This window comes from Sceloporus undulatus, chromosome 1 (assembly GCF_019175285.1).
Source record: "Sceloporus undulatus isolate JIND9_A2432 ecotype Alabama chromosome 1, SceUnd_v1.1, whole genome shotgun sequence".
In the NCBI taxonomy this organism is placed as follows: domain Eukaryota; kingdom Metazoa; phylum Chordata; class Lepidosauria; order Squamata; family Phrynosomatidae; genus Sceloporus; species Sceloporus undulatus.
Genome location: NC_056522.1, coordinates 353,968,843 through 353,992,362, shown reverse-complemented (window position 1 = coordinate 353,992,362; position 23,520 = coordinate 353,968,843). Strand labels below are relative to the sequence as shown.

Here is a 23,520-nt window from a genome sequence, read left to right as displayed (position 1 = left end):
AAGGCATTTTAATGAAGAAAAGTTCATGAGAAAAATACAGTTGAGTACATAATAAAATCCAGTATATGTAACATAGCTGTAAATATACCACATGAATTGAATTTATATTTATATTAGTGTTTTTAGCTTTTATTTTGTAATGCTCTACATTTTTGTTCCACATCCTACATTTTGTAGCACCTTGTCTTCTTTTGTAGTCAGGACAGCTGGTCACCCTGAAAACAAGTCAACCCAAATGTACCCTTGAAACTACAAGCCATGAGGAAAGGGATGGCTTTGTTGGCACTGGAAGGAGAAATGGGGCCAGCATAGACTTCTAGTCTAATGCAGGATACCACAGCATCCATTTGGCAAAGTGGAGGTCTCTGGACTCACCCTTTCTAGTTGCAAACTAGTGGTTTGGGGAAGGAGACCACCCTTGGGCCCCACCTGAGGGATGTCCTCAGTTTAAGTCATAGATCTTTAGAGAAGGGTTTCCCTAGGCCAGGAACTTCCAACAAGAAGCCAGGCCAAGTGGCAACCAAGTTAAATTGGGTTGCTCCCTGGGGCTAGGTGGAGTGGCATACACCAGCTCTGCCCACAGGCTTATTGCCAAAAAAAAGACACAATACAAAAGGAAAAAGGCATAGGGAGAAGAAAAGGGAGAGAGCCAGCATGGTGTAGTGGTTTGAATGTTGGTCTACAACTCTAGAGACCAGGGTTCAATTCCCCAATTGGCTATGACCTCGGCCAAGTCACCCCACTGGGTGCCCTTCACCAAGTTACATGCTCTCAGACTCACAGAAAGCAACGGCAAACCTCCTCTGAACAAATCTTGCCAAGAAAACTCCATGATAGGTTCACCTTACAGTCACCATAAATTGGAAACGACTTGATGGTACACCACAACAACAGAGGGAAAAGGAGGGAAAGAAAGTTTTAAAGGAAGTGATCAGATAGGGAATGAAACGTCTTTGTCCCATCCTTTTCCCATTGTCATAGAATGGTTGTGAGAAGATTTTTATACTTGCTTATCTGGACATTATCCCATCCGGAAAGAATGACTGACCGTGATCACACAAAAGACTTTCAAATGACATCGCTCAGATCCCATCATTGTCCTGTCACTGAAGTGGCATTGCCCAGCACTTTGCATTAATGGGAGTTCACATTAATGCAATGCCACTTCAGTGACAGAACAATAGCACTGCAATCTGAAAGCCTTTCATGGGATCACAGTCAAAGATGGGATAAGGATGGGGGAATGATCCCATCCTTATCCCCCTCCCTGTGTGATAATCTTCACTGAGGCCACCAGAGAGTGTTTTCTTTCCACCATGCCTGCCTCTGCTGCAGCTTCAGATTATATTATTGCATGTGGCTCCTTTCCCTCATTAGTTCTTGAGGTAGCTAATGGGAAGAGATTTCTGGATATTTCCTAAAACTGAAGGGTGCCATTTTAATTAACATTGAAATTCTTATTAACCCTCATGGTGAAATATCATTCATCTTTGCCAAATAAAGAAACTAGCTGGCAATGTTTGCTTGCCAAGGAAATGTGCATTTCTGTCTCTTCCCCTTTGTTTTCCTTCATTTCACCATGCACTGGTTACCCCCTGCTTTACTCCTGCTGTATTGACTCTGCCTTCAGTCTGAAGCAGTGTACATGACCACCTTGTGATATTTACATGGAATGAGTCTGGGACTGTAATAACAGTGAGTTCCCTTAAGGTTTGACTTGTCAGCCTGAGTCAGCAGGCAGTTAAAATGGGTATTGAGGAGCTCAGGTAACCATATTGCTTCCCTGGGGTTGAATCTCTGTCAACAGGAACTAGGGTTGCCAGAGTGAAAACTGGAGACAGCTCTTGTATCTTTAATGACTGTATAGAAGAGGGAATTTCAGCAGGTGATGACAAACAGCATCTACAGAAATTCTTTTACACAACCATTAAAGGTACAGGAGCCCTTTCCAGTTTTCACTCTGGCATCTGTAATGGAAACTGAGGCTGCATCTGCACTGCAGAAACAATCCAGTTTGATCCCAGTTTAACTGCTATGGCTCAGTGCGATGGAATTTGCACAATGGTCATTTGTTGTGGCAACAGAGTGGAACAGAGACTTTTCACTTGAGAATATATCTATATATCTATATCTATATCTATCTATATATATATATATATATATATATATATATATTTTACACAGATATTCCTTCTGCACCAGTGGAAAGAAAAGGAAAATGTTCAGGAGAGGAGCACCATAAATTCTGAAGAAGGAAACTTTGGAGCAGCCTCAAAGGGAGGGAACAGCCAAGAGAAGATGTAAACATTGCCTAGCGGAGATGAATCTAACAAACTCAAACTGAATTTATGGTTACTGAGCTAAATATACACGGCCCATTTAAACAACTAATTTTTATAACCTCTCCTGGTTACTGGAAAGGGGAAGGGTAACCATTAGCATTATAAAAAGAGACTGTGACATTACTCCCCCCCCCCCAATTCCCTGCGCATGAAAGAGTAACAATGGGCTTCTCAGTATTGGTCTAAAGAAGTGTGATGTGACTTTTTGGGACAGCTCATTGGGTTTTGCCAGATTTGATTTGATTTGGATTTCCTGTATGGCAGGGAGTTGGACTAGATGGCCCTTGCAGTCTCTTCCACTCTATGATTCTATGAACTCTGCATCCACTTAGTACATTCTTTTGAGGGGCTGTTTCTTGTAATTTCTTGGATCTGCACTAGGATGCTTCCAAAGCATTAAAATGGGGCATTGTTTGCTAAGTTGGTCCTATGATTTGAAGAGCAAATATTCTTCTCTTTATTTTTTTAAAATTAGAGTTATACAGTGCGCCCGCACCATACGCGGGTGCACCATACGTGGCCTTGAGCATACGCGCTCAAGCCGCGGAGCATGTGCGGGCAGAAGGGCGGCGCGTCCCATTCAATTGAATGGGCGTGCGCGCCCATTGCGCCCCGCGTGTGCCCGGGCCGCCACGCCACCGCGCATGAGCCCCATTGTTTCCAATGGGGCTCGAGCATAGGCAGAATTAGCCTTATGCGGAGGGATCCATAACGGATCCCCCACGTAAGGCGAGGACGGACTGTAGTGCAAAAGTGCTATTTAACACAAATGTACTGTACCTATTAAAAAGAAGAAGAAGAGCAAACAGCAAAGGATACCTCTTTTCCCTCCAAATATGTTTCGGAATTTAAAACGGGTGGGAACAGTGTGGCCCATGGGCCACAAGTGCTCCCCAGGGATGTTTTTTGCCCCCCAGTCCCCCCCCCCCGACTGGGGTAAACCGTTTTTATTTATAATGCTCCCAAATGCACTTTAAGGGTGTATATGGACATGGTGACTCAGCGGTTAAGATGCTAACTAGGGGACTGCAAGACTGCTAGGTTGGCAGTTCGAGGCCCAGGTGCCATACGACAGAGTGAGCTCCTGTCACTAGTCCCAGGTTCTACCAACCTAACAGTTCGAAAGCATGTAAAAGTGCAAGTAGACAAATAGGTACCACTTTGGTAGGAAGGTAACAGCTTTCTGTGCAGTCATGTTGGCCACATGATCACAGAGTAGTCTTTGACAATGCTGGCTCTTTGGCTTACTAATGGAGATGAGCATGGCCCCCCTACAGTTGGACACAACTTGATAACCTTGTCAAAAGGGAAACTTTTACCTTTACCTTTATGGCATTTCCACCACATTTGGAGCCCTCCTGGCTCCAGACAAATTTTAAATTTTCCACACTGGGGGATGTGGGGTTGTTTCCACCACATTTTGAGGGGCTCCTGGACCAATTTAAGCCCAAGAGAGACCTTTTTTGAAACCCAAATGGTGGTAAAACTGCCTTAAGCTTTTAGAGCAGTGTTCCCTAACTTTTCCAAGAAAATACTTATAAGTATCTTTTGTTGTCATGGACCTCCAAGACTTAACTCAAGATTTACCGGAGGAGATCCTTCTTATTACCACCATTGATGCCTTTAAGAAGACACTTAAGACGGATCTCTTCCGGCGGGCCTATCCACCCATTCTTTTATAAGAGAGTCTAAGAAAACAGCCTACTTCTGGTTATAATTATGTATTTTAGATGGTGATTTATTTATTGTATTGAATTAAGAGCAATGTTATAATTTTATTTTATGTATTTTATACAGTATTGTTGTTTTTAACTGATGTAATCCTGCCTCGATCCATAGAGAAAGGCGGGAAATATAACTAAAATTTTATTATTATTATTATTATTATTATTATTATTATTATTATTATTATCTCAAGATTTAAAACTCCAATAATAACAATAATAATACACTGGACCATTAACAGTTCTGGGCACCACAATTCAAAAACGATGTTGAGAAACTGGAGCATGTCCAAAGGAGGACGACTAAAATGGTGAAGGATCCAGAAACCATGCCCTAGGAGGAACAGCTTAGGGAGCTGGGGATGTTTAGACTGGAGAAGAGAAGGTTAAGAGGTGATATCATATAGCCCTGTATAAATATTTGAAAGAATGTCATATTGAGGAGGGAGCAAGCTTGTTTTCCGCTGCTCCAGAGAACAGGACCCGGAACAATGGATGTAAGCTACAGGAAAAGAGATTCCACCTCAACATTAGGAGGAACTTCCTGACAGTAAGGGCTGTTTGACAGTGGAACAAACTCCCTCGGAGTATAGTGGAGTCTCCTTCCTTGGAGTTTCATTTGCTCTCATTTTCTGCTTTTTTCACCTTAGCTTTCTTTCAATACATTTATCTAGCAAGAAACCAGTAAGCCCTTTCTCCTATCAACTGTTTTATTTATTTCCCAATGACATTATACTTCTATTAAGTAAACTGACACCAAATAAAGCACCTAGTTGTCTAAAGGTACTCTTGAAGTGAGAAGAGGTGATGGATTTATTTCACCAGATACCATTTAGAAATTTAGAAAAAAATATCCTATATTCTTTTATCAGTCTAATTGTATTTGCATTAAATGTAGGTTTGTCAACTGATTGAACTTTTGATTAATCTTTCTTGCAAGTGATTGATTAATTGTTCAATATTTACATTTGCAAACTTTTTTATAAGTGGCTTTTTGAGATCTTGTATGACAATTTCACAGCAACATACATTCTTTTTTTAAAAAAAATAAGGATAATCATTCTCATTGAAATAAATTTTAATAAAAATACTTTTCTAATTTCTTGGCTTCGGCTCCATCAAACTAGGAACTCAAGGCTGGAGATCTTGAGGTCAAGGTGTGGAGAATAAATTGCCACACACTGGCATTTCAATGTCTGCTATAGTATCACCATAGTGGTATACAGTGTGAGCCAGCTAAGTTATTTTGGCACAGAGGGTAAACAGTCCTTCAAATACCTCCCTCTCTAGCAGTGCAATTCTAACAATATGAAATTAAATGACTAATGATTTTCTGTTTCTTCATGTTCATGACACTTCAAATCTGTTTTTTGAGCTAGCTGGCTGCCTTGCTCTGTGACTTGGTGTTCCACCCTGATTTCTGGTTTGCTTCTTCAACCTGCCCTGCTCTCTAATTCTGGCCTACAGTTCTTATTCTTTGCTCCTGACTGATGGCTCATTCTCCAGCTCCTCACTCTCAATATTGGCTCACCTCAGACTGTCACCTACAGCTTAGTCCTGATGAGTAACAGCCAGATTTTTCTGATGCTTTCTCGTTCAGACCAGTCACAAAAATGTCCTTTATCATTGCATAAAGATCTTGTGTTGGCACAAACAAATAGCTCTCATAGTCTGAAGTCTCACCACTGATGGTCAGCTATATTTGATATTTCCAAGAAAGCAATGCCTCCATGTTTCCTCATGCAACCACTATGGATGCCTTCACAGCCTGCAGAGTTCAAAGAATGGTACAAACAGATAGCTATCCTTGATAGATGCATACCATGAATGCAAAAATGTTGACCTATATTTTGTTCTAGGAATGGAACGAAATGTCACGTCTAATTCACTGCATTGCAGTTAGCCTGCTCAAGATTTGCAGGAAACTTAACAGAAGCAAATCATGGTAACACAGAAAAGACCATTAATATCCTTCCCTTTATTTTATGCACTATGTTTCTCCAAATGTGACTGGATTATTCTCTTCTAGCTGTTTGGACAAAGAATACACAAAACAACAGAAGGTGTGTTAATTAACATGCAGTTGTAAGCTAATGCCTACATGAGGACTAACCCAAAATGTTATAAAATAGTGAGTTGTTGAGTTATCCTGAACTTTTTGTTGGGCTTGAGTAGGAGGAGACCTAGAACTGGTGGAAGAAAGTCCCTTTATCCTAGCACTCATAGGTGCAATTTCAAACCAACATAGTACCTTTTAAATAATAATCCAGTTAACAGTGAAATTGTATATATTTATCTACACGGAAATAAATCTCCTTGTGTACTGTATATACTCAAGTATAAGTCTAGAAATTTTAGCCAAAAAATTGACCCAAAAAACCTAAGTCAACTTATTCATGAGTCAATGTAAGTACTGCACTTTAACTCTTATTTTAAAAAAGGAACTATCTCCTGGTGAAAAGCAACAATGTCATATGCCCTGGAAGTACCGATCCCCCTCTGCTCTCTCATCCATCCAGCCCTTTGGGTGAGTACAAACAATTATGCTTGTTGGGATTTTCTAAGTTCTTTGGCATTGTTTTCCTTTGTTTCATCCTTTAGATCCTTTGTTTCATGCCCCTAAGTTTGACTCTGAACATATCCAGAGGACATACCAAAATCCATAATTTTGGCCCCAAAATCTGCCTTTGACTTATACATGAGGTCGACTTATAGGCAAGTATATACTGTATGGTAAATCTCATTGGGCCTTTCTCTCAGGTGTATGCATAGCATTGCAATCTTAGGCTGGAAAAGCAGATTTTGTGAAAAGGCATCTTGTTTGTTGTTCTCCATTGGAGTACACTCGTTTAATCAATTGTTGAACACAAGGAGAAACCTGCTGGATTCAATGGGTCTACTCCTGTTGAACAAGACTAATGAATGTAACTGTTCAATGACTAGAGTGCAAGGATAAAAAGAATTACTATAATAATCAATGCAGAGAAATAGAAAACAACCACACACAAAAATAAAAAATGAGAGACCTCTTCCTTTTGGCAAGATCAAGTGAGAAATCTGTACTTAGGAGAAGTGGCAACTGTTAAAACAGAATATGGAAAAACAGAATGGAATCAAAACAGTTAAAGATTTCCCATACCTTGGATCAAACATTGATCAGAATGGAGACTGTAGTCAAGAAATTAAGAAGACTAGAAATGAGAAGGGCAGCTATGAAGGAACTAGACAAGATCGTAAAATGTAAAGATATAAACTGAACACTAAAGTTAGAATTGTCCAAGTCATATTATTCCTCATCATCATGTATGGATGTGAGAGCTGGACAGTGAAGAAAGCAGATAAAAGGAAAATCAACTACTTTGAGATGTGCTGTACCATGGATAGCCAAAAAGAGAAACAAATGGATCCTAGAACAGATCATGAATTGAACTCTTTCAGGAAGCTAAGGTGACAAAACTGAGGCTGAGGTTGTACTTTGGCCTCATCATGAGAAGGTATGACATTAAAAAAGACAATAATACTAGGGAAGGTAGAAATTAGCAGCCGATAAAGAGGAAGACTGCACACCAGATGGCTAGACTTAATCAGGGAGGCCGCAGGCCTGAACTTGCAGGACCTGAGCAGAGAGTTGGAGAATGAGGGTCTTAGAGACGTTTCATTCACAGGGTTGCCATGGGTCTAGATCGACTCAACGGCAGTTAACAACTATCTGTGGAAGCCAAATGAAGTCTACGAAAGCTCATGCTGCCAACTTCTTTATTTCAGTTAGTTTCAAAGGTGCTACAAGATCTCTCTACATACCAACTCCTGCAGTTAATTGCCATCAAGTCAGCTTCTACTTTTAGTGACTCTGTGAATGAGAGACCTTCTGTTATAATTCTGTTATCAACTGCCCTGCTCAAGTCTTCCAGTTTCAGGGCCATGGCGTCCTTGATTGAATCTATCCACCTATAATGCAGTGTTCCTCTTTTCATACTGTTTCCCACTTTACCAAGCAGTGGCGGGGTACAGACCGCCGCTTTGCGGCGGTCTGCCGCCGCCGCCGCTTAGTCTGCAGGGGAGCCGGAGCCTCCACACGGCGCGGCTCCCATGCAGACATAAAAAGAAGCTCCAAAATGGAGCTTCTTTTTCAGTTGCGTTTGTGACGTAGCGAGGCGCCAGGGGCGCACTCGCTACGTCACAAGGGACGCGATGCGTACGGACGCTCAGCGTCCGATACGCAAAGATGGCGCCGGCCATGTAGAAGGGCCGGCGCCATCTTGTACGGACGGAGTCCGTACTAGGCCCAGGGGCATCTATAAGAGACGCCCCTTTTTTAAAATGGGACGTCCTCCGGACGTCCCAAATGCCGGTGCAGAAAGCACCATTATCATCTTTTCTAAGGAGCCCTGACTTCTCATATGTTCAAAGTTAGTTTAGCTTCCAGGGAGAGTTCAGACTTGATTTGTCTTTTTGGCAGTCCATAGTATCTGCAGAACTCTCCTCCAGCACCACACTTGAAAAGAGTTGATTCTTTTCCTATCATTTTTCTACATAAGTCCAGCTTTCACAGCCATACAAAGAAATCAGAAATATTAGGGCATGGGTAGTCCTGACCTTGGGTATTCAATGATTTGCACTTGAAGATCTTGTCTAGTTCTTTCACAGCTGCCTTTCCAAATCTACTCTAGTTACAACTAAAACAGAAGTTAGGCCTTTGTCTACCTTTTCTCACTACCATAACCCTAGAAAAATTGAATCTGTTAGTGTAGTGCATCAATAGAATTACAGCCATAGTTGACCATCACTTTCTACTTCTCTTTTCTGAGGTTATGACTATGGTAAATGCATAATCATGGTATCACTATCCAGCCAGTATGCTCCCTTAACAACTAGCCCAGCAACTTCCAAAAACCAGTCTCCTCCAAAGTTTCTGCTGGGTTGGGGATGCTGCATCTTGAGTGTGCTGAATTAGAGAAGGCTTGCGTTGCGTAATTCTGAGATGAGCAAAGTGTTGGACTCCAGTTCCCAAGAATTATACTTAATTTAGCCAATGGAACCTTTGGAGTTGCAATCCAACAATTCTGGGATGCAAACGTTGGCTGAAGATCTCTGAGATGATCTTCAGAATTCATAAATATTATTGCACATATAATGCATAAATTAGGAAAAGGTACAATGTTCTATGATGTTGCAAAGCAAGAGTGAGGAAACTGCAGTTTTTGGGCCATATGTGAATGGGAAATGCAGTCCAATAGCATCTGGAGGGTCCGACATTATTGTCCTATTTGGATTTTACTCTGTGCTTTTTTTTTAAGGTCAGAAACTACATTTACAATATAATAGACAGACTGTTAAATTTAAATCTTGTGAAACCAAATTTGCTCCTTGCCAGAAGCAGAAATTTGTGGATTACCTTTTAGCTTGTCACTGTTTGCCTACTGACCTACTTTACAGGGTTGTTGTGATAATAACATTGTAAGAAAATGTGTGCACCCCTCCCCACCTCTGAGTAGAGTAGGAATGTGGATCCTTTGACCTCAGATTTTACCTTGGGTGATAGGAATGCAATGCTGCTACAGGTTTCCCATGCCTGCCTTGGAGGAAGTATGCAATAAAAATATGACCAATATTCCAAAAAGAACCCCTAAAATCTTTCAGGCCAATCTTATTCATTTCAAATTATATTGCAATTTCCCCTCTCTCTTTAATTTTCAGCAACATGGCCATATATGGCATACTTGTCCAAGAAAATAAATAAATGATGATGTAACAAACAAAATCCTTGCCTCGTGACATTTAGTAAAAGCATGTTGAGCAAAATTAAGTTCTACACTTTATAATGCTGCAAGAGATTTGGAGAGAATCCTGTAGAAGTCACTTTGCTCCGAACTTCACATAGGAAATCTGAGATTCAGAGCAACTTATGTTTTTGGCTTGTAATCGTGGATCATGGGGTGATCCAGAAATAAACTCCACACTTCAAAGAGGGAAAGAGTTCAGAGCTGCTCTGCAGATTATCAACACAGAGAGACAGGAGAGAGATGCATCCAAAGGGGGAATGTACTTTTATGAATTAAGAATTCACCAAGGAAAATATCTCTGGGCAAACTTCATTTGCTAGAGAAACCACAAGGTAATATAATACATACTTTAAATGTCTTTTGTTTGGTCCAGGACATGTCATTTTTGAAGAATATGCATAATTTTTCCTCCCTCCAGATATTGAATTGCTGTGAATTATCTATGAAGAAAGGGTTTTATATGTGAAATAGTGTTGAGAACAAAGGACTGTTTAAATTGATTTTATTTTGAGGACTTTTAAAGTAGAATGTATTATATTTTGATGACAAATTGAATTCTAACCTATAAATATGCAACTTAATGACTCCTTGCCCCCACATACCAATTTTATATAAATATTTTGTGCCCTTTCCTTGTGAAACATTATATGCAGAGATTGATATTATTAACAAAGGAATCTGAAAGATTATGATGCTTGTCCATTACAGAGTCTAAAGTGAAGGAGTAAAGCCACCGTAAGTAACCGTTTCTTTCATTCAGATAACATTGGGTTTGTTTCAGTGACTTACCAAGATAATAAAGTAGCACTAAGGGTAAAGAGTAAAATAGAGCAGGTGCTAAAAACCACATTGTACCCTCATATTGGTGGTGTCAGACATGCCAAATTCACTTCATAAACACTCCGATGTATCTCAACAGCTGCAGACCCGGGGGGGGGGGGGGGGGGATTTATTTACTCAGAAAAGTTTCATCATCTGAAAACATTGTCTCTTCCCAGCTCATAGGAATCACGGGTACAAAAATATATTTGGCTGCTTCTGACCTACATTATAAGAAGGTGCAAATATAGTATTAGCTTATGAAAGTCAGCACATTCATCTCAGTGTTTGGGAAACAAGTGTCTGCGCAAAGATACCGATCTTGTGATAAGAAGTTCTGAACAACAAGTTGCAGATTCTGTCACATCACATATAACCCGTTATGAGCTATGAAGAACATAAAGAAAGCAGGCCAATAAAACTAAACTGGAAGTTGATTTTCTGTAATGATAACTTTTTGTGAGGACCTGTATCAGAATGTCTAGATCTATGTGATCTAGGAGTATGCACAAATCTTACGTTTATACAATGATGTCCAATTTGTACTCATAAAAAAATATACATATATTCCCTTCTTGTATACCTATGTATACATTTAATTCCGTGAATGTAGAGCCTGAAAGTAACGACCAACTGGTAATTCCTATGGTTGCATCCTATGGAATCCTGGTATTTGTACTCTGTTGAGATAGTACAGCTCTCTAGTAGTGATTTCTAAGTAAATAAAACTAAAAATCCCAGGATCCCATGGGATGGGTCCATGACAATTAAAGTGATGTCAAACTACTCTAATTGTGAAGTAGAAAAAAGACTGCAGTTATCTGTAATTAGTTACATTATTATTAGTATTATTATTATTGCTCATTGGACATAATACAATTATATTTAAAATAACTTAATGTGTGGAAGCAATGTGACTATTGGTGCAATGAGTTAACTTTTCTATGTCATTTTAGAAGCATTTTAACTTGAATTTTCCATGTTTGTTACAATTTTTCTATGAAATCTCAGAGTTCATCCCCTGTAATGGAAAAATAATGAGAAATGCAATGATTTCCTTTTCAAAAATTGCAAGAAGTAACAAATCAGCTTTTAGTACTGTAATTATAACACTATTTTTAATTACGTTTAGAAAGCAACTTTACAAATGAATCTAATTAACTGAACAAAGAAGGTGTGTTAGTTCTGTGTGCGCGCGCATCCATGTCCTAAAAACAATTGGTGGTTCAGACTCCATTGCTATTCTGTACTTAAGTAAGAAGGTGCAAATTCCCTTGATAGAAGTGGACCAGGCATGTGCTTAACAGAGCAAAGATTTGCAGCATAAGCATTTATAGAAATGGGACTGGAGGAGACTACTAAAGATAACATTTGACATCCATAAGACTTGTAACATTGCTTTAAAGTCATTTCCAGGTTAGTTTCCAGCAAAGAAGAGCTGTCAGCATCGAAAACTGGAAGTAGTGTTGAATTTAGGACAGAACTTTGGGGCTGAAGTTCAAGGTTTTCTCTGCTTATGCATTCAGACATAACAGAAGAATTACAACTTACCATTTAAAGAGATGAGCCTCAGTAAGACCATTAAGCCCAGAGTCTACTATTACCTAACTTCACCACTAACTGGACAGTGCTAAGTGGAGTTTATACACAGTTGAGACTTCTTTGTTAAGTTTATTACTTGTGACAAACAGGAATATGAACTTTGTTCTTGTAATGCAGGACATATTGCAAGAGATCCCATGTAACATATATCCTAAGAGTAAATTACCGTAACAGCATGAAGATGAAGGAGGGGGAAATAGGTTCCAGAAGATGCCAATTTCCATCAGTAACCAAGAATACAAAACAAAATTTTACAATAAAAAGTATTTTTGTGGAGACCTGGAAATCCCATAGAGAGACTGGGAATTTAAACTGACCAATCAATAGCTTGTGATTACATTCTTGTGCTTATCTTACATCTTTTAAATAAGTCCACATAAAACTCTTTAAGACCAAGTGCCAAAGTCAATTTCATAGAATTTCTCAGATGCTGTAGTGGTGGGTGTAGTCAAAGTCAAAAGGGTAGGATAAAAAAATACCAGCATATTTTAGCTTAAAGTCTTAGAAGTAACTAGGCATTACGGGAAGCATTTCAACCTTTTAGAAACAGAGAAAAATCCCAAACAGAAGCTGGGAAACCATTCAGTAACAATTAAGCTTATCGCATGGGGCTTGTGGAACGGGAATGGGGTGAAACGGAAGGGAATGAAATGGGGAGAAATGGGGGGAAATGCATATTATTGCATGGAAGAATGGTGCTAGTGCTGCCAGGAGTCCCCGATCTATTTCCCATCCATCCCACAGAAGCTGATTTACAAGAACTGTTCAGAACAGTTCTCCTGTGTGATAATATGCGTTTTCCCCGTCCCCCCCCCCCGTCCCCGTCCCCCAAGCCCCATCCGATAAGCTTAAGAGTCATGGGAAATGCACTATGGCTATCTGGGTAATTTAAAAGGGCCAGATTAGATTACAGTCAACCCTGTGTATCCACAGATTCTTTGTCCATGGATTCAAGCATCCACAGCTTGAACATATTTTTTTAAAAAGGATAAATTCCATATAGCAAACCTTGATTTTGATATTTTATATAAGGGAGAGCATTTTACTGTGCCATTATGTTTAATGGGATTGGAGGATCCACAGATTTTGGTATCCACAGGTTGGGTGGTGGTGGTGGTGGAACGAAACCCCAGCCAACTGTACAATGTAGAGGACCAAGCCACAGGGTACATGGGACCTACATGTGTAAAGCTGAGTCCATTCTCCCATTCCAGCTGACACATTCATGTCAGGAACCAGACTGAGCAGTCAGGGCCTAATGATGCCATCCAAATCTGTATACACACATATATGCATTGAGATTTTTTTAACTTTCTAATTTATTCTTTCTTAAAATTATTTAAATGTTTTAAGTTATTTTATTGTGTTACAATTAAAACTGTTTAATTGATTTTTATTGTAAGGTAGCTGTAGAGAGAAGAGGGAAACTGGTCGGGTTGAGCGGGCGAAAGAGGGGCTGGAGGACCCAGAGGAGAGGGAGGCTGGACGGGAGGAGGAGGAAGCGCAGCTGGGAACGGGTGAAGGTTTGGAAACCCCACCCCGGGGGCGGGGAAGGCCGAGCGGGGCCCTAATAAGGAGGAAGGGAGAGGCGCTTGGGGGGCGGAGAATTGGCGGAAGACTGGGACGCGGAGAGAGGTACGGAGAAGGGAAAGAGGAGGAAGACCCCGCTAACGGGACGAACCGTGGGAGCAGGGAAGTAAGCGCTCCTGGGGGACGAGTGAGGGTAGGACCCGTCCTTGCAACCCATCCAGCGTGCCCAAGGAGGGGAGAAGGAGCTCGGGGTCAGCCCTGGAACCCGGAAATAGGTCAAGGTAGGGAGGGGAACCTCGGAGAAGAAGAGCCGTGGTGGTCTTTAAGGGAGAGGCGGCAACTGGCTAACTGCAATTCTGGTCCTGGGCCGCGAAGACGTGCGGAAACCCCTGTGAGTGACTACCGCCCATCCCGGCCCCACACCCTATAAAGTTCTGAGCGTGGAGAGAGTCAGCACCAGTGCAAGTAACTCGGTCAGAGACTCTGTTTGGTTCCAGTTTGTGTTAAAAGGGGAAGAGTTAATAAAGTTATTTTGAGTTGCAAGCATTCACCAGACTGAGAAGAGTGGTTTTTGTGCATTAGTCATCAGTCAGGATGGACCCAACCCCAGGGGTGCCCTCGGCGGGCATAGGAGCCACGCCCACAGTAGCCCAATAGCTTATGATATGAGGTGGGATATAAATATTTTAACCATCACTGTTGTCATCTTCATCTGTCATACACACACAACTGACCTGCTTTTAGCAGTCACTTTTACCATGCATCACCTCAGTGGCCAGTTTATGTCAAATGGTCCAGCTGGCTTGTTTGTTGTGAGCACATAAGCTAAAATCTTATACACTGCTTCAGCTAACCTCTGCTAATAGGTATTGAGTACAGTACTGAATTATGTTCGTAATTTCAATTTCACTTCATCGTGAACATCACCTCCAGAGACAGAAAATGGTTATCAGAAATTTTGAAAATATAGAATCATAGAATCGTAGAGTTGGAAGAGACCACAAGGGCCAGGCTGCCATAAATGGTATGTGTGTACATACACATATGTATGGGTGCATCTGCTGGTCTTTAAGCTAACACATATTGCTGTCTTCTTCCAGAGTATCCATACAATAATTTCAGTGCTTTCACAAACATTCATTGTGAGTCATGCTATGCCATGCTGAAGAAAATGTTCTGTTTTGCCACGTTCTTCCTCACACGGTGACCTCCTGAATGCTGTTTAGTTTGCTTTACATGTCACGCAAAAATATTTGGCAAATGTCAGTTGCAACCTGACCCAAGCAGAGTATTTTTAAAGAGTGACACAACTCAGAGGAGAAGGGAGGAAGGAGGGAGAGTTGATATGTGACCGCTCTAACAAGAGGCCCCTTTTGATTCTGAAGAAAGCATAATGGCCTGAAACTTGATAGCAACCATTGGAAATAAGCTGCTTTCCCCAAAAAATCAAAAAAAAAATCCAACTCAAGTTTTTAAACTTTTATCATATAAGTACATTATCCCTCATACTGTTATTCCTTCCCAATGCATACAGTAGCAACAAGTTGTTGGATGTATTGGAAAGGGGTAGCATGACTTCTTGAAATGATTTCCTTGGAGAAGCTTCCTCCTAAATCTAAAGCTTCAACCACTTCAGGCAGACAACCAAATGATTTAAGGAATAATAACCTGATCCTATATGATATATACTGCAGCATACACAGTTACTAGATCCAGCATGGTGTGGTGGTTTGAGTGTTGAAACCTACTGGGTGACCTTGGACAAGTAAGATGATCTCAACTTCAGGGAAAGACAATGGCAAATCTTGCCAAGGAAAGCCCATGTTAGGGTTGCCTTAGTGTTGCCATAGGTCAGAAACACACACCACAGACACACACTTACTAAGGAGTAAGACCACTGTGTCCAAAAAGGCTTACTTCCAAGGATTGCAGCCTCATGCTGTAATCCTATACCCCACTCAACACAGAGGAATTTGCTTCCGAGTAAAGCTGTGCAGGCAGGCTTGCCATACTACCTGGATAAGCAGTCTCATCTGGATTCTACACATGTCAAAAATATCAGTTTGGAACACAATTTGGACCACATTTCAAGATTCCTTAAAAAACAAAAACAAAGTAAATTGCTAGCCTTCACAGAGATATGAAATGTGCAGGCACTCTTGTATCAAATAGGTCTGCAAGAAACCAGTTCACCCATGAACTTCAGGCAGAGGGAAAGAACAGTGAGTGAATAAGCTCCACTGAACAAAGTAGAACTGCTAGTGAGTAAACATACCTCAGCCTAAAACAAACGTGATCCCAGTCTCCCAAATCATACCTTCAACAGGAAAGTCTAACCAATAAGGTGAATTAATTAATGAACCCAAATGCAGCCTGAAAAGATTTGAACAAAAATTCTGTTCCAGCATTTTATTTCCGTGAATGGCGGGCCACATCATCTTTCTGCAAGCTTACAAGCCGGAGACAAAAGTGTTTGCCTTAAAGAGTCACGGCTCTCAAAAAGGGAAAATGCAGCTCCATTAATGTATTTGGTGTAACAGCCAGTAATGAAAACCCTCTGCCTTGTCAGCTCATTACAGTAAATTCCTTTGTTTCTGCAAGAGTGTTGTTTAACATTACAGATGATGGTGACATTATTCTTTCATGTTTCCAAATTTGTCAGTAAGCAGAGAGGTGGAGAACAGTATACGTACTGCTCAATTTCTTCTAGAACACCTATGATTCACACATTTGTGATCCACCCATTTATTTGCATTGTAGGTTTTCTTTTTTGGCCGTTTCTTCTGATTTAACGGAAAAGCAGAAGATGACGACCCAGATTACTGTACCAAGAAATTCACAAGCAGGAACAATAGGACATGAAGACTATAGTCTGTACAGTAGTATGAGTGAAGATGAGCTCATTCAGATGGCCATAGAGCAAAGCTTGACAGAAGATCCTGCAGAGCAAGTAGCTGCACAGAAGAACATCATGGTGACAGCTCCAAGGGACCAGGTCATTGCAAATCCTCCTTGCAATCATAATCCACCATTTGCAATTTATCCTTGGCAAAGGTAATTCTAATACTGAGTAATAATATGAAAGTTTAGAGGTTGTTTGATCAAGACAAAGCAAATTCCCTCTCCAGGAATGTTCAATCTATCCTGTGTCCCAGTCTAAATTATGTGCTGACATAATTTGTCTGAAGCCTTCTTGTAATTACCCTGTAACATTGTCATAGCCTCTTGTTTTATGTTTTGTTTCCATATTTTGATATACCCTCATTTCTGTTGGGGAGAAGAATTCTATGACTTCTGAATTGTGAAATAGGGTATTTTTACACAATCAATTACTCTGGGTTCACAATCCCTGAAGACAGATTTCTTTGCACCATCAAGTGTTAATTCAGAAGTTAAAATGAGATAAAGGAGATGACAATCCTGACAAGAGTATGGATTCTTAGGTGCCATTCAGACTACCTTTTGCACAGAATTGTAACCCTGATTAAAAGTGGGAAGTTTCCACTGGCGCTGGTTTTAATACATCAGGATCAGGGTCTTGCACAGCAGATCAAGGACAAATCCCCATTAGAGTGAATTTTCCAAAAATGGATTATTTCCTGTTTCTTTTTGGAAAACCCCTTTTTCCCCCTGCTGCCGGAAAATGTGAACTTGGTTCCAGTCATGATCAGGTCAAGTTCAGGAGAGGGATTTAGGTCAGGGGGTGGGCAGTGGGCGGAATATGCCTCTCCTCTCACAGGTAGCTTTCTCTCTCTCTCTCTCTCTCTTTGTAATTGTTATTTTTGACAGATTATGTGAATGCTTGTGCTACAGGTTGATACATACACGTCACTTTGCAAGTGGCATTTTTAAAAATTATTTTGTGTGTGTGTGTGTGACAGAATATGCGAATGCTTGTCCTACATATGTTTACCTTTCAATTTGGCAAATTGATACAATGTGTGAATGCTTGTGCTACATATGTGTGGGAAACGGAGGGAAAGCAGAGGATGCACAGGAGGAGAGAAGGAGAGATGGCATTCTGGGATGGCAAATGGAGGGAAAGCAGAGGATGCCAAGGGGAGGGAATCTGAAATGACCCAAAGGCACACAACACATGCATATACACACATAAGTTGACAGAATACGCAAACGCTGCGGCCAGTTTTTTTTAAAAGGAGGGGGGAAAGCACCCATTCCGTTGCCCCAATGAGTTGGACAAGACAAAGAGGGATACAGTAACTGGATTCAGCAGAGTAAAAATGGTTGTAGGACACGTCACCTTTGACGAAAGTGGAAGTGAATTTGATTGACAACAAAGGAGGCTCCATTTTAAAGCAGTACTGCAAATGTGAACTTCAGGGAGGCAAATTGCATCGATCAAGGTAAAGGGTAGTGGGAACTTCTTTCCGGGGAAATTTGGTACCGGCTCAGCGAATCTGGACCGGATCTACCCAGGGCAAATGAGCTAGTGGGAATGGGGCCCTAGTTTTACTTACATCCTGGAATAATGTAACAATACAAACAATAGCAAAATTGTTATTTATTGTGGGTGAGGTTTCCTAGTGGGAAAAAGAGCATGAACCAAGCAAATGTAGAAAGAGTGTGTGGCTGAAAGAGAAATCAGAATCAGATCCTGGCAGCAATAATAATTCCAGAATCCTGATTGTGTAAACACGTCTATCAATATTGTAATTGATGTCATTAGTTGTATATCAAATCTGATGTTGTTTGACTGTCTGTGGTGTCTGATTGTTGTCCATCTTGGAAGCAAAATTTGTTTGACCCAGCTAATAATTTGTTTGACCCAGTCTGACTGGCACCGAGAGTAAAGATCAACTACAACAACGTCAACATTGTACCACCTTATCGTCAAAAGGCGATCACTCAATCAACAATTGTGTCTATTTGGGTAGTATTGACAATATTGTGGTAGACAATTTGAGGGAAGATACAGATTCCAATTGACTGAATGTGTCAGTACATCATTTCCCCTCTCCTGATTTAGAACAGTTTGGTAATAAGGATAGTATCCAAATAGTTACATGGAATGTTGCCGGTTGGAAAGAAGGTGTGAACACTGACTCAGTGGGTTTTCTTTCTAAATTTGATGTTGTTGCTATTCAGGAAACCTGGTTAACTGCAGAGGATGAACCATTAAAACTCCCGGGCTTTCAATGTTGGGATATCCCTGCCCAAAAATTAAAAAACAAAGGGAGAGCTTCTGGCGGCCTTTGCACTCTTATTAAACAAGATTTGCACTGGCAAGCTGAGATTTTATATAATGGGGATAAATATTCTCATTTCTTAGTTATTAAATTCACATACAAGGTTTTAGAAGTGATATTGATAAATGTATATATTCCTCCTATTTCATCTCCTTTCTTTAATACCAACTTGTGGACAAGTTTAGAAGTTATTATGGATGAACTAACAATCAGATACCCTCATTTTATAATAATTCTTTTGGGAGACTTTAATGCCAAAGTAGGTCCTTCCCTGCATGATTTTGCTAAAAAGAATAATATACCAAATGAATTCTTTGATAATCATCCTCAATGGCGCTCTAGAGATAACAAATGTAATAGTGCTGGATTGTCCTTGGTTTCTCTAATTTTTAAAGCCAGTCTTCAAATTCTGGGAGGCAAAGATGAGGACGATAGATATATATACCCCTATACATACCATGCACACAATTCCAGTAGTGTGTTAGATCTTATCTGTGTTTCAAGAAACAAGGCTGATATGTTTTCTGAGATAGACGTCCACCTAAGAGGGGAAAGTGATCATCAACCTGTGAGTGTAAAATTTCGGGGCTCGTCAGATCGAAGACCAAGTTGTAGGGCAGACAGTTGGATCGTAAATAATCAAGAGGTGAGGCAGAATGGCAGACTTAGATGGGCTAAGGTTGATACCACTGCAATAGCAGGGAGCCTTAAACTAGAAGAGATAGATAACTGGGCTAATATAATTCAGTCATCTTCAGCAGAATGGCCATCTGTTACCAATGCATTTACTAACATATGTCAAACACTGAAGTGTCATCTGACAACCAACCTTGTGGGTAAAAGTCACCAGAAAGGTTTTTCTCCCTGGTTTGACATAGAATGCAGAGTAATGAAAAAGAAACTGATGTTAGCACTGAGGTCTGCACAGCGGAGTTCCTCTTGTGAGGTACAAGCTAAGATGCTGTCCCTCAGAAAGGAATACAAAAAACTAATAAAATCAAAGAAACAAAATTATGCCTCATCAATGTGGACAGGTTTAGAGTTAGCCGCTAAAAGTCACAACTCAGCTATATTTTGGCATTCTGTCTCAGGAATTCTAAAGGAAAGGAGATTCCCATATGATATCCCTATACCTGCTAAGGAATGGGAAAATTATTTCCAAGGGTTATTTGCTTTAAATAGCTCCATTGAAACCCAGCATTTAAGCGCTGATTCCCTAGCTATCGAATTCCTGCCTCCTTGGCCACCAGTCTCGGAAGAAGAGACTTTGTCTATTATTAATGGGCTGAAAAACAATAAAGCCCCAGGGGAGGACTTTTTACCGGCAGAATTATTTAAACAATTTAGTGAATGGTGGGTGCCTATTCTGACAGGTCTCTTCACACATATAAATAATACCTGCCAGGTTCCAATTGGCTGGAAATTGGCAATAGTGGTCCCCATTTATAAAAAGGGGAACAATAAAGACCCCTGTAATTACAGACCTATCAGCTTAATAGACATCGTAGCCAAAATCTATTCTAGGCTCCTTTTGAATAAACTTGAAAGTTGGGTTAACAAAAAGGGCATCCTATCCGAAGAGCAAGCGGGATTTAGACAAAATCGATCCACCATAGATAATTGTTTTATTTTAAATCATATGATTGCCAAATACCTTAGCAAAGGAAAACATCTATACGCTGCCTTTATCGATCTGTCAGCTGCCTTTGATACTGTGAATAGAGAAATCCTCTGGAGTAAACTGATTGACCTTAAAATAGAACGGAGACTGCTGTTACTAATTAAAGCCCTGTACACTGGTACTTGTCTGAAAGTGAGACTTGGGTTAAATGGAGCCTTATCCAATAGAATTGACACATATAGAGGGGTACGACAAGGGTGCTTATTAGCCCCCTTGCTATTTAATTTGTATATAAACGATCTACCAGGACATTTGAAGGACTCAGCACTCCATATGCCTTGTGTTTTACATACTTCCTGTAACATCTTGCTCTATGCTGATGATATGATAATGTTATCATATTCACAAGTTGGTATACGAAGGCTGTTAAGAAAACTTAGCTGTTATTGCCAGAATAATTCTCTGACCATTAATAAATCTAAGTCAAACATAATGGTTTTTGGTAAAAGACAGCAGAGACACAGATGGCAATTAGAGGGTGAACCAATTGAACAAGTAAAGTCCTTTTCCTATCTTGGTGTAACATTCAATGAGAATGGATCCTGGTCATGCCATCACCATAAAAGCTCACTTAGAACAAAGGCACATATGAATCTCATTCTTAAACTAAAAGTCAACAAGTACCCAGGCTCCCTAGCCCCAATAATTAATGTATACAAAGCTAAGGTTACACCTATGCTTTTATATGCAGCAGAAGTATGGGGTCTAAATTCCACCACAGTAGCAGAACTAGCCCAGTCTCAACATCTGAGAAGTATCCTAGGAGTAGATAAAAGGACCTCAGCAGCTGCTGTGAGAGCGGAATTAGAAATTTATTCTATCTGCTCTCAAGCTAAAATCAGAGTGCTCAATTACTGGTGTAAAATTAATGAAATGGAGCCAAACAGACTTCCTAGACTATGCTTATTAGAACAGTTGCACTCTCAATTGCAATCTACATGGTCCTGGCAACTGTTAAACTTTATAAAGAGCTGTGGCCTCCCTGTAGCTTGTACTATGAATGATCAAGCAAGAAAGGGTGCAAGACAGAGAATTTTGGACATTGCGGCTCAAGAAGACATAGCCACACTCAGTAGGGTAGGCAATTTAAAATGGTTGAGCCAATACAAACGGTCCTTTCAAATGCCATCTTATCTAAAAATACAGATCCCTAAACATCTCAGAGAGGCATTTACCCGAGCAAGATTCGACCAACTTGATACCATGGTAAGACATGGAAGATTCCAGGGTATCCCTTATAACGAACGAATTTGTATTTGTGGGGATCATGAAATTGAGGATCTAGCACACATTTTGTTTAGTTGTAATTTGTACCAAGCAGAAAGGGATCAATATCTTCATCCCTATATTAAACGAACAATATACTGGGAGACCCACATCAGAACATCATACTTTATGAGTGGACAAGATTCAAAAATCTCTATTGCTACAGCTCGGTTCCTTCATAAAGCATCGCTGTTGAGATCTAGATATGTTGGAATGATTGGTGTTAATTGTAAGGGGGATGAACAGATTTGATGTATGTCGACGGATATTTTATGTTACTTTTGCCTCCCATTTCAATTCCAATTTTAATTCTGTTTTATTCCCTATGGTAACTATCTTACATACTATTGTTTAATTGTTACCTATTTTATTTTATCTGTTTACTAGTATATCCTTTAGCACATATTGTATATCTTTTAGATATACATAAGCTGTAGACAAGTAGTGCATGTTCTGGTTCTGGTGCACGCTTAGGTTATGCATATGTATTTATATTGTATGGAGGTTTATTGCACCTAGTGCACTGTACTTACATTTTATATATAGCTGTGTGATACTGCTTTTTATTATGTTACTAGTATTTTGAAACGGCCCTTGGGCTACTCAATAAATTGTATTGATTGATTGATTGAAAAATAATAACTGGAATTTCTAGGAATCATTCTGCTCCTTGGGGAACAGAGCAGAATGTATTTTTTAAATGTAAAGTTTGAGGTTTAAATGCTGAAGTAGTGAAATCAAGGATTAACTATCAACTGTTTGATTATGACTGAATTTCACCTGGGATAGCTGACCAGAGATTTTTGATCTTAAGTATACTGAAGTGGGTTCTGACATGGATTAAAGACCATATGGCCTTTTAAGTACTACTGTTTCCCCTTTTCAATTCTACATTGATTAATCAATTAATGCATCTATTTGATAGGCTTTGCAACTTGATAGATGTAATGTACTCTCCAAAATATATAAATCTTAATGAAAGAAATATTTGTTCACAGCCCTGTGCTCTAGACTAATCTTTAAGTGAGATATGAGATAAGGCATTGTCTGTATGGACCAAATAAAATGCCTTCCCCTCATGCTCATCTTGATCAGTCTAGACAATGTTGGAGGGAAACCCTGATTCTGATGTGAACTCTCAGCACTGAACCCATGTTATACTACTCTTAAAATGGATTTTAGAAACTCATTTTTGCTCTGGATTTTCCCAGAAAATCCAGAGCCATCCAGAGTGAAACTGGGTGGCTATTCACATGGGTATCCCACTATACCACTTGGCACTGGCGCTACTGGCACAAATCTCTTCCTATGAGGTCAGAACAAAATACCAGACAGCACATGTAAACAGCTGGCCAATGCTCAGGTAACAAGGAGAATTAGGGGCATCTCTGTGGTCTGAATACTCTGGGCTGCTCCTGGAGTATTCTGTCTTGTATGGACCTGGCCAAAGACTCCTTCTGAGCATAGTTCTTTTGCATATGTATCTTAACATTCAGAATTATCCAAGTTTCTGTTCCAGTGCCAAAACATACATTCAGCACAATGTTTAGAAACAAGTTTAAAAAA

At 40.1% G+C, this 23,520-nt stretch overlaps 1 protein-coding gene across 2 annotated transcripts in view; it reads left to right on the top strand.

Annotated features, from left to right (window-relative positions):
- Positions 1–9,923: 9,923 nt before the first annotated feature.
- The window catches only part of ASB2 (ankyrin repeat and SOCS box containing 2), a 50,400-nt gene continuing 36,803 nt past the window's right edge, over positions 9,924–23,520 (top strand). Inside the window, exons 1-2 of one of the 2 annotated variants that reach the window (XM_042440440.1) lie at positions 9,924–10,181; positions 16,561–16,854. In XM_042440440.1, coding sequence (XP_042296374.1) covers positions 16,607–16,854 — 248 coding nt within the window. In that variant the 5' untranslated portion in view covers positions 9,924–10,181; positions 16,561–16,606. The remainder of the gene's footprint in view (positions 10,182–16,560; positions 16,855–23,520) is intronic. The other variant, XM_042440450.1, reaches the window with a different exon arrangement.